The following is a 12,345-nucleotide window of genomic DNA, read 5'->3' on the forward strand; positions in this document are numbered from 1 at the left end:
ATGAATAAACATATGGCTGCACTGAAATATGAAAAATTTTAAATCTTTATAAATTCTGGGTCTTTTTGTTAAATTTAGGAAATGGAGAGATGGAACTGTACAATGAGGTGTCCTCAGTGAAGGGATGGGAGCAGTTAAAAGTCCTATCAGGAGGAAATCACGCTGAATCTACTGATTCCTGCTATTCCATATCGTGAAAATAGATTGAAGCTGGCCCAATGAACAGCAAATCAAGGCTGTAAGATTCTATTTGGACAGACAAAAGTCTCAATTATAACAAAAATAACTCATGACTTACCTCAGATTCTGTAGTTTACAGTCTGGGTGTTTCAAGGCTTCACATAATGACTTTACTCCATCGTCCCCTATATCACTCCCTTTCAGATCAAGATGCATCAGATTCTGGTTGTGAGTCAAAGAACTAGCAATATCCTGACAACCACCAGGGAAAGAAAGAAATCTCATCCTTCAGAGGAAAAATATGCAGGAGGAATTACAAAATTATCTCTGTCCTGGTTACAGCATTCCCTTGCTTTTCAAATCCAACTCTTTGATATCTAAATATTCCTGTCATTTCTTATCTTACTTTGAGTTTCTCCTATTTCACGGGTGGCTATAAATCAGTTTCAGGACGTTGCTTAGTAAAACAGTTGGATTACAACTTAGATGTCCATTACATCCTGACAACTGATACTCTCAACTTCTTTTGATCTTGAGGGAAAAGAAGGTAATAACATCAGGAAAAGCAGAAGGGGAGTTTTTGAACTCAAATCCGTAAGAACTACCTCAAATAATGGGGGATATTCCAAATATTTCAATTACAGCATTAATTCACAATATTTAATCCTTAAAATAACCCAAGGTGAGTTCATAGTTACTATCAACTGTTTGAGATGCATCATTAGCAAAACATATTACTGCAAAATACACTGTCATCTCATGGACTTTGTTAGATGTACAAAGATAGCCCACAGCTAAATATGGGAGGAAATTAAATACGCCCATCTTTCTTCCTAGTTGTTACCTGCTACTCAGGCACTGTTAGCTATATCTGATTCTTCCCTAAGTGCCTCTGCTAGCCCCCAATGCCCAGCATGTTCACAGTGCTAACTGTTCAAAACATCCCTTTGTAATATCACCTCTTCTCCCTTTTGCCCACCACCTACCCTTTACCCTCACCCTCCTTCTGGCCAGGCACAAGAAAACAAAGCTTTTACCTGTTACATCACTAGCCATCATCATCTGGTAAAAGTGCCTGAAGCACTCACTAAATATAAATTGAAAGTACAATTTCATGTGTTAAGGAAAAGGGACTTGAGAAAGGAAGGCCACTCTATGGTGGGAAAGACTAAGTGCCGCCTTCATGGTGTCCTCCCTCGAGGAGCCCTCGCATTCTAGAAGAGGAAGCCATTTAGCCCAAAAGAAGGCAGTAGCTCTTGTTAGGGCTTTAGACTGGTGACATGCAGTGAAAGGGAAATGTAGGGGAGATGTCTGGGGGTTAAGGAAGAGGATTTCCAGGAATCCCCCTTAATCAAGACTTCTGTGCAGTCGCCTTTCACATCGATGTGCAAAACCAGGCCAAATCTGGTTACTCGGAACATAAGATCAATCTCACTAAAAACATGGAGATTCCAACGGAAATACTTAGGGGGAAGCCTGCCCCCCCAAAAAAAGAACATCAATCTCCAGTGCTAATCATTTGTTTAGCATTCAGTACATATTACTGAGCACCGATTAGGCCTTGAGCACATTGATGGGGACTGAATATAGGACTAAATAGGATCAGTTCCAGCTCCTAGTACAGCCAGTAGACAAGGAGAAAGATGTGTAAACCAGCTAATGTAAATAAGTGATAGGGCCTGTAGAATCAAATTAAGATACAATAAAGACCGAAATACCAAATGTTGGCAAGGACGAGGAGCAGCGGGGACTTTCATATATTGCTGGTAAGCCTGAAAAATGGTACAAACACTCTAGAGAGCTAGTCGGCAATTTCCTATAACAAGTTAACACCCATCTGTGAACTAGCGATTCCATTCTGAAATATTAGCCCAAGAGATGAAAACCTGTATCACACACAAAAAATGTGTCCAAGAATAGTCCTAGCAGCCTTATTCATAATGGCCAAAACTGGAAACAGCCTGGTGGTCTATTCAAAAGAGAATGAAGGAGTTGCAATCTATCATACAATGGCATGCTCATTAGCAATATACTATTGAAACATGCAACTACCTACATGGGTAAATTTTTAAAAATATTTTGTTGAGCAAAAGAATACTGACACAGCAAGTACATACTGACTGTATGAAACAATCTCAATTATTTACAGGAACAGCACAAGCTAACCTATAGTGATAAAAGGTTAGAAAGTGGTTGCTGCTGAGACTGCATGGGGTAAGAAAACTGAATAGAAGAGGGTAGAAGGAAACTTCCAGAGGTGATCTGTTTTCTATCTTGAGTATTGTTTACATAGGTATATGTAATCATCAAAACTTAACTAGACATAACTGTGCATTTTATTAAATGTAAATTACTCAATAGAAAAATGAAATAGTATGCTCTAGAACTTAGCTTTGAAAGTGCTCTGTTGAGTTGCCTAGAATGCCTTAGCTCTGTGTTGTTCATCTAGAAAATTCCTATCAAGCCTCAAAAACCACATGTCAATAGCTTCTACGCTCCAAGCAATCTTTCCCAGAACAAGCTAGTTATGCTCCCACATCCCCTGAGGTTTCTACTGTGGGTGTTCTTAGAATATTTTACACAGTGGATTTTAAGTGTTTGTTTATCCTTGGATCTCCCTAATAAGTAGTAGCGGGAGGTGGGACAAAGAAAGAAGTTGAAATAACTCCACGAAATTTTCTCATGCCAAACTTAAAAGAGTTTTTGTAGTTTACAGTTTGGGTGCCTCAGTTCTTGATAAAAAGTCTTCGTGACTAATTCATCGAGGTTGCTATGACACAGGTCCAGTTCTCTCAAGTGCTCATTTGTATGAAGCACAGAACAGAGATCTTGCCAGTAATGAGTAAAGTGACCACCATCCCTTCGCCTAAATAATCAAGAAAAACACAAGATCGATGTATCTATTTCAGCCCAGGCAAGTCTCAGAAGATGGTATTGGGTGGAAGTTGTTTTGTTTTTTTGTTTTTAAGATTTTATTTATTTGACAGAGAGAGCACAAGCAGGGGAAGCGGCAGGCAGAGGGAGAAGCAGGCTCCCCGCTGAGCAAGGAACCCAACGCGGGACTCGATCCCAGGACCCTGGGATCATGACCTGAGCCGAAGGCAGCCGCTTAACTGACTGAGCCACCCAGGAGCCCCTGGGTGGAAGTAAGTTATTCTAGAAATGGCGAGTGCATCAGTGCAGGTCTTGCGTGGGTGCAGTCCACCCAACAGTCTTCCTCTTGGCACTCCGGGAGGCTTTGTTCGCCCAATAACTCCCTCACCCCTTCAACACAACACACAAAGTTAGCCTAGAGACTTCGTTTTGGAGGACGAGACTTAGGAAGGATGACAGAGGTCTTCCAATAGCCAAAGAGCAAGTATCAAGAAGAAAAATAATCTAAGACCACAAAGAGTAAGCATAGGTGTAGTGGGTAGAGATCCAGGCACGGGGGTGGAGATTAAGAACCATGGGTTACGAGCTGCAGTTCTCCAGTTTACTAGCTACCTGACTTTAGGTAAGTCACATCAGTTCTATGAACTCTGAGCTTTCTTCATCTATGAAATGCGAATTCCATCTCCCTTCACAGGATTGTGAGGATCTAACAGTCAAGTTTAGTGCATACGCAAAAGCACTCTGTAAATCTGTAAATGTTGTATAATTTAACTATTAGGCATATTTTCAATAAGCTCATTATAAACACAGGTTAATAAGGAACGAAACAGAGGATAGCCTTATGATTACAAGCATAAGCTCTATAAGAGAGTCTTGAGTCCCAACTCTGCCACTCACTAACATGGGTGATTCCGGCAGTGCTACTAACTTATGCACTGCTTCTGAAACAACGAAGAGAATAGTATCTCTTTCTTAGGATTACTGTGAAGATTAGGACAATCTGCAGAAAATGGTTGGCAAATGTTTTCCCCTGTAAGTGCTTACAATTGGTAGCTGCCCTCATTCATATTAAAATATATAAAAGTCTAGCATGTTGCCTTATACAAACAGCTGCTGTAGGAGAGGGAAAAAGTATCTTTTTCCTTGTGCCCTCCTAGCTTCTAGCTGGGGCCCTGTAAATTAGACTGACAAGAGACAGATTAACAAGAGAAAAGCATACAAGTTGTATTAGCATGTGCACTGCGGATACGCATGGGTGAAATTAGTGAGGAGTAATTTAAAGGGGTAGATAGAATTTGGGGTTTATATAACTAATTCAGCAGGAAAAAGGCAGGGGGATAAAAGGCACTTGTGGAAAAACCAATGACCTGTTGGAAAGATAAATCGACCCTAAAGAGAACAGATGAGACATGATAGTTTGTGACAGTGTCTGCCTGGGTATGGGGCCATACCTTGCTTTAGCAAGAATTTCCTGGTCCCTAGTCCTTCCAGAGTGCATTCTTTTTAAAAGTTAAATATACGTACCATAGTGGATCCAACTTTGTGCTAGGTCACATCCCTCCCTGAGGACTAAAGATTATTTCTAGCTGTTGAGAGAATTACCAGGTGATTGCTCTCCTCACCAGACTTCTGTCTCCAAGAAGAAAGTAGAGAAATTGCTTCCAGGGAGGGGACTGAAGACAGTTGAGTTCTTTTTGGAGGTTCTGCTTCTAGGAGGTAAGGGGTTTCAGGAACTCCTATGCCTTCGGCTCAAAATACTTCTTTTGGAAAAGTGACGTATTTTGAGGTGGCATATCCTGATCTCAGTCACTACTCAATAAATATTGATTCCCCCAGGGGCCCCTGGGTGGCTCAGTCGTTAAGCGGCTGCCTTCGGCTCAGGTCATGGTCCCAGGGTCCTGGGATCGAGCCCTGCGTCGGGCTTCCTGCTCTACGGGAAGCCTGCTTCTCCCTCTTGTATTCGCTCTCTCACTGTCTCTCTCTCTCTTTCTCTGTCAAATAAATAAAATCTTTAAAAAAAAATATTGATACCCCCATACCTTACTTACCTTGGATTGAATAACATTGCAGAGTGCTGGTCTCTACATCACCTGAGGTCTTAAATTTGACAAAACTAGGCAATAAATCATTCAAACATTTAAGTGCTTACTATGTAAAAATGCATAGGGTTTAATGGTGAATAAGACAGAGATACTGTTAAATTTACAATGTTGTTATGTTATAGAAGACACTGACTGACCTATAATGTGCCTCTCAAAACACTGGGTTCTCAGACTCACTTTAGCAACAATGCCAACTCTAATATTAGGTAACACTAGAACACAGATGAGGGGAAGGTAGCATGAGGACTAACAGTATAATGGCCAGAATGCCTTCCTAATATTATTAGGCATAAAATACGTTCTAATGCCCTGGGTTCAATCACAGCTCTTAACAGAACCACTAAGTCAGAATTGAGAAAACAGACTAAAGGAGATTATTTACAACACCCCAAGGACAGTAAAGGTCACAGCATCCCAGCCTACAATTCTACTCCCACAGTGGAAGAGAAATAAAAATGTAGGTCCTTATAAGAGATGTGGTTCTGCAACTGTACGTAAAGGCAAGGAGGCAGCGTGGGTCAAGCTGGAAAACCAAGGACTTGACAATCAGATGTGTGACCTCAGTCAAGTTGATATCTTCTTGGTACCTCAGGGTTTTTACTAGCAAAATGGAAATAACAGCATGTTCCTGGGATTGTTGAGAGATGAATTGAGGTGGGCCTCAGAAGACTGTTGGGCATGTGTCAAGCAGATGCTAGCTATTATCTGATGTGTGCTTGAATCAATAATGGTACACTTACTTTCTAGGTGAACTTCTCTGAATTGCAGTTTGGTATTCTCAAAAATAAACTGAGATATGCTTTTGACCAGCATCAAATTGTATAATTGGTTAAATACCCCATGTACTATATAACTATATACCTCATAGTAAGCCCTCAATTTCAGTTAGATCCAGAGGTAATCCCATAGTTCAATTCTTCCCTTAGACGTAGATGGATAGAGTCAGAAAAGACAACTCATGGAAGAGAAGACGGTAAAATAGGCATCAAACACTTCATTTATTTTAGATTATTTAGATTCATTTATTCTTTCAAAATATTCATTCGGCTCCTACTATTTCTTACCCAAATCAGACTCTCCTGTTAGGTGTTAAAGGGCTGAGACCTTTGATGAACTACAAAGCAAAGGCTGACCTATGTCTAGGCAATGGGGAACGTGAGGGACATAGCCCAGACAGATGCCCTGTGTCAAATAGCTTTAGCAAGAAATTCCTGGTCCCTAGTCCTTCCAGAATGCATTCTTTTTAAAAGTTAAATATACGTACCATAGTGGATCCAACTTTGTGCTAGGTCACATCCCTCCCTGAGGACTAAAGATTATTTCTAGCTGTTGAGAGTGTTGCCAGGTGATTGCTCTCAGCCATGCCCCTTTCTTGGGATTGCTCTCAGGCCAAGACAGTCACTTCAGAAAAGTTTTTGTCCTTTCCTCACCACTAACCATGACTGGTCAGTGAGGGATTTTAGTGTTTGGCCTCCTTGCCTCAAGGTGGGACAACTCTAAAGGGTAATCCTAGCTCTGGGACCTCTGCTAAACAATTCCCCTCCCCTCCCACTGATGAAATTTCCTTCCCTCACTCCCCTGACAGGGCACTTCCCCACTTACCGAAGTTCAGCTGGGGGGCTTGAGTTTAACATCTTCTCAAATAACACAGTTACAGACAATTTAATGGTCCGTAAACATTGGCAGTGCTTAAGGCAGAATGAAGACACAAGTAAATGGACTTTTCCACAAACATCAATGACAAACTTTTGGGAAGATCTCATTGCCTGGCTTATAAAGGCTTCATCTTGAGTCTCATACAGATAGAAAAACAACTCCAGAAATTCTAGCTGTGCTGGAAAATGTTCGCTGTTCCCCAGTATCTCGAGCCACTGAAGGATCGTCCTTTTTATCTCCAGTGACATTTTACAGTTCAAAGTTGTCTCCAGTTGTTTTACTAGATCATCATTCAAAAGGCCAAACAAAAAGCATTTCATCTGCATCAAATGGGGATCTTGATCACTGTTGCTTTCAAGCAATAGCTTCAAATCTTCAAAAGACTGAAGGGAATTGTCCCTGGTCCCCCAACTGTCTTTCAACATATAGAACATAGCTGCAAGAAACTCCTGAACATGCAGTTGGGTGAACACATAGCAATTTTCATACTCCGTGTGCTTTTGAAGAATACTCATGTCCAGGAAAATCAACACATCCCATTTAGTTAACGCATGCTTTCTGAGATCTTCCCTGTACAACACAGATGTCATAGTCCACACTCCTTTGGCAGCCAAGTGGCACAGGCTCCTCAGTTGGGTTTGGTTGGGTGGACTAGGACAGTTTCCATCTACTGGTGGGAAGAGGCTAGAGATATAGCAAGTGAACAGAGCTGTGGCTGTTTTGCAGGTTAATGAGACATCACTACCCATCTCCATCTGCTGTTCCAGACAGGTGCAGATGGCCCAGCACACCTGGGGGACTTTGCACATGCTGAAAAGCATCTCATGCTTCTTAGTGAATTGAATACCTGCAAGGCCCTCTTCTCGTCTTCAAAAAACTGGTAAATATATTCCTTTCTTGCAACCTTGGACATACCCAGCAGCTCTACAGAACGCTGGTTCTTCAACAAAGGCTTTAGTTTCTTACAAGCTATAGGTCTCGTTGTCACCAATAAACACGACTCAGGGAGCATCACTTTCCTCAGCAGACTACTCGTAAGGAAGGACACTGGGTGTACCTGGGTCCAGTCTTTGCATAGCACAAACTCAGGTTCCTCAAAGGCGAAGTTCAGTTCATCAAAACTATCAATAATAAAAAGGAGACTACTCGGCTGGGACATTATCCTTTCAATGGAGCCTTCCGTACTGGGCCAGTCCTGGGATATCATTTGAACAAACCTTCGTTCTCTCAACTGGTTGATTTCTCTTGCATTGAAATAAAAAACATAGCTAAACCTTTGCTGATAGGGACTGCCCTGGGCCCAATCTACTATTGCTTTTCTCACCAAGGTTGTTTTCCCAACTCTAGCAGCCCCCTGGAGCACGACTGTCTGTGGCTGCTCACCGGTTTTCACATCCACGTCGAACAGATGTTCCAACAGTTCTCGATCTTCCTGAGCAACTCCAGGATGGGAATCTTTAGGTTCTCCCAACAAACACTTCTTATCACACATGATACAAAATTTTTCCTTTATTTGGATTCTGTATTCTGTTCCATCACCTAAGTCAGAATACAGCATGAAAAAAAAAGAAAACAAAGATACACATGATCAAAGCAAATTCTATGAACTGCAGTGTTAAGAACACTCAGCTCAGCTCAAATCAAAGTGCAGCTGGTTTAGAAAAGAATGTAAGTAAAACAAACAAAGGTTCCTGTAGATTTAAAACCCGCATAAGAAACTGAAAAAACAAAACTGGTCATGCAGAAGGATGAATCTGGGGTGGAAAGTAAAAATTAGATTCACACTAGAAATATGTTCTCTTAAGACAAATACCATATGATTTCACTCATATGTGAAATTTAAAAACAAAACAGATGAACATGGGGAAGGGAAGGTAAAATAAAAAGATGAAAATCTAGAGGGAGATAAACTATAAGAGATGCTAGACTCTAGGAAACAAACTGAGGTTGCTGGAGGGGAGGGGGGGTGCGAGGGATGGGGTAACTGGGTGAAGGACATTAAGGAGGGCACTTGATGTAATGAGTACTGGGTGTTATATGCAACTGATAAAACACTAATTTCTCTTCCTGAAACTAATAATACACTGTATGTTAACTAACTTGAATTTAAATAAAACAAAAAAAGAAATAGGTTTTCTTTGTACTTTTCTCTACAGAGAAAAAAAAGAAGACTATATGGAGAACAGAGTCATCATCCAGATGAAAAAAGAACACAATTAACAGCGACAGCCAGGGAGGACCTGAAGATATATCTGAATCCACAGATCAAAATAATCCACTTTATAGTAAAACATTAATAGAAATGAACATTGAAGCATAGCCTGAAGAATATTAAAAAAAAAAAAGTATTCCCTTTCCTAGATATGTCTTCTCAAGCAAGGGAAACAAAAGGCAAAAATAAACTACCAGGACCACAGGAAAATAAAAATCTGCACAGCAAAGGAAGCAAATCAACAAAACTAAAATACAACCTACTGAATGGGAGAAGATATTTGCAAAGCATATATATGATAAAGGGTTAGTACCCAAACTATATAAAGAACTTCTACAACTCAGGGCACCTGGCTGGCTCAGTCGGTGGAGCATGTGACTGACTCTTGTTTGTAAGTTCAAGCCCCATGTTGGGTGTAGGGATTACTTCACATTAAAAAGAACTTCTACAACTCAACATCAAAAAAACAAATAATCCAGTTAAAAATGGGCAGAAGACTGGAACAGACATTTCTCCGAAGAAGACATACAGATGGCTAACAGACACAAGAAAAGATACTCAACATCACTCATCATCAGGGAAATGCAGATCAAAACCATACTGAGTTATCACTCACACCAGTCAGAATGGCTAAAATTAACACACAAGAAACAACAGGTGTTGGTGAGGATGTGGAGAAAAAGAAACCCTTGTGCACTGTTGGTAGGAATGCAAACTGGTGCAGACACTGTGGAAAACAGTATGCAGGTTCCTCCAAAAATTTAAAACAATTACCATATGATCCAGTACTTCCACTACTGGGTATTTACCCAAAGAATATGAAAACACTAATTCAAAAAGATATATGCACCCCTATGTTTATTGCAGCATTACTTACAATTGCCAGACATGGAAGCAGCCCAAATGTTTATTGATAGATGAATGGATAAATAAATGGTGTATGTATACAATGGAATACTACTCAGCCATAAAAAGAATGAAATTTTGACATTTGCAACAACACAGATGGATCTAGAGAATATAATGCTAAGTGAAATAAGTCAAAGACAAATACCACATGATTTCACTCATATGTGGAATTTAAGAAACAAAATAAATGGACCAAGAAAAAAAAAGAGATAAACCAAGAAACAGACTGTTAACTATAGAGAACAAACAGATGGTTACCAGAGGGGAGGGGGGTAGGAGGATAGGTGGAATAAGTGAAGGGGATCAAGAGGACACTTATCGTGATGAACACTAATGTACAGAATTGTGGAATCACTATATTGTACATCTGAAACTAATATAATACTGTGTTAACTGTACTGGAATTAAAATTCAAAAAATATTCCCCAGTGTCCAAGCAGAATGAAAACCGTTTCACCCTAGTTAAGTCTGATTCCTTCTTTAGATCTTAAATGTCACTATCTCAGAGAAACCCTCTGTGAACCCCAATGCTAGAATAGTTCTCTTTCATATTTCTCAAAACATGGTATATTTTTCACAGCATATCTCACAAAGTATATTTTTTAAAGTAAGTAATTCTTTTCTTTGTTCTACCAGGGCATTCAGTACAAACATTTAACATAATTCATGTCCCACTAGTTTATGCTTAGATCTCCTCCAGAAGGTATGTATTACAAGGCAGATACTCTTTATGGTATGATATCTTGTACAGTGCAGTACTCAAAAGAAAATTGGGATTATGAGGATGATTTTTACTTTCTTCGTTATACTTTTATTTATCTTCCATTTTCTAACAGCTAACTTCTATGAGGTGGAATCCTGATTTCCTAAATTTATGGCCAGTAATAAATACCATAAGAATAAACTTCCTTATACCAAATCAGAAATTAAGGTCAAAGCAGAAAGTTATCTTCAAGATCATTTAACACAATAAGCAATTTTTATTTATTAGTGCTTGGAATAAACTAGGTTTCAATTACTTCTTGAATGAAATAATGTGGCCCATCAGAAAACAGCATAGCTGGGTTAAGAATGATTTCTCACCTGGTCCAGTTTTCTTTCTTTTTTTTTTTTTTTTTTTTTATTTATTTGAGAGAGAGAGAATGAGAGAGCAAGCACATGAGAGGGGGGAGGGTCAGAGGGAGAAGCAGACTCCCTGCCGAGCAGGGAGCCCGATGCGGGACTCGATCCAGGGACTCCAGGATCATGACCTGAGCCGAAGGCAGTCACTTAACCAACTGAGCCACCCAGGCGCCCGGTCCAGTTTTCTTTCTACTGTAATTCTATTTATACAAACTAGAATTCAACTACATAGAATTTGAAACAAATTAGGGGGAATGGAAATGGTATTGAAGTAAGACTAAGAAGACCTGGTTCTAGAAACTACATTCTATATGGACTAGTTGGTCACCACTCCTGGAACTTAATTACAGGATCATTTCTAAAGGAAGAAAGTGGTTGTGATAAACCCAACAGTCCTTTCCAAACTCAGGGACTCTTTAATCTGTAAAATGAGACATGAATATACCCTTCTTCATCAGACTATGAACTTCCAACTGGGCATTTCCAAATACTCCTCTTACTGAGGCCCTGAATTAACATGGCCCTGATTCTGACCTTGGCCAGACAGCCAGTTTTGTTGACTCTTTTTGAATAATCATCAACTGTCCCCTGGGGCATAAACCCCTATTACACTTCAAACCCTCAAGCTCCTCCCAAATCTGAAAACAAAACACATCTACTCACCCTCCACTGCCTCCTGATCATGCTCCTCCTGTGTCCTGGCATCCTCTGGTCCCATGGTCTGGGCTGTCCCTGTGACAGGTTCCAACAGCATTGGGAGATTCACCAAAGACAAGGGGAGCTTTAGTGATAGCTAGAACAGGGGCCAGAATTGTCCTCAGCAGTCCATTTTTATGACATCTGGGCTTAAGAAAACTGGAGCCAACAGAGCCTCAGACTCCACCAGCTTAGCTAAGGGAGAAGTGATGTGGTATCAACAACACTGGAGCAGGGACCTCTTGCCAGACCCTCCATCCTGTAACATGAGGGCAGGTGCCTTAGTCTAAACCTGCTTCCTTGTCTACACTGACCTCACAGGAATATGGTGAGGCTCCAGGGAAATAATGAATACAACTTTGTAGCTGTAAAGCCTTGTAAAGAACATAAGAAAGAAATTTTTGATGTCTAATATTTCATACTTAGGAATGACCAAAAATATCAGCTTGGCTTATGCCCCTTAATATTTTGCCCATTCCTCATATTTTAGCAAAGATTTTAAATCCTATTTTAAGTTATTTAAAATTTAATGCAACCTATGACTATTTGCAGTTCAGGCAAAGGAACACTAGACGGGACAATTCTTACCATTCA

The 12,345-nt window shown here is 40.2% G+C and overlaps 1 protein-coding gene across 1 annotated transcript in view; it reads right to left on the minus strand.

The window, feature by feature from the left end:
* Positions 1-12,345, minus strand: part of NLRP14 (NLR family pyrin domain containing 14) — a gene marked incomplete at its 5' end in the record, with an annotated part of 30,568 nt that overhangs the window by 17,702 nt on the left and 521 nt on the right. The window contains 5 exon segments of the mRNA XM_036089278.2: positions 299-466; positions 2,876-3,040; positions 6,759-7,638; positions 7,641-8,351; positions 11,719-11,787. Coding sequence (XP_035945171.1) covers positions 299-466; positions 2,876-3,040; positions 6,759-7,638; positions 7,641-8,351; positions 11,719-11,787 — 1,993 coding nt within the window.

Source organism: Halichoerus grypus, chromosome 11 (genome assembly GCF_964656455.1).
Source record: "Halichoerus grypus chromosome 11, mHalGry1.hap1.1, whole genome shotgun sequence".
NCBI classification, from domain to species: Eukaryota; Metazoa; Chordata; class Mammalia; order Carnivora; family Phocidae; genus Halichoerus; species Halichoerus grypus.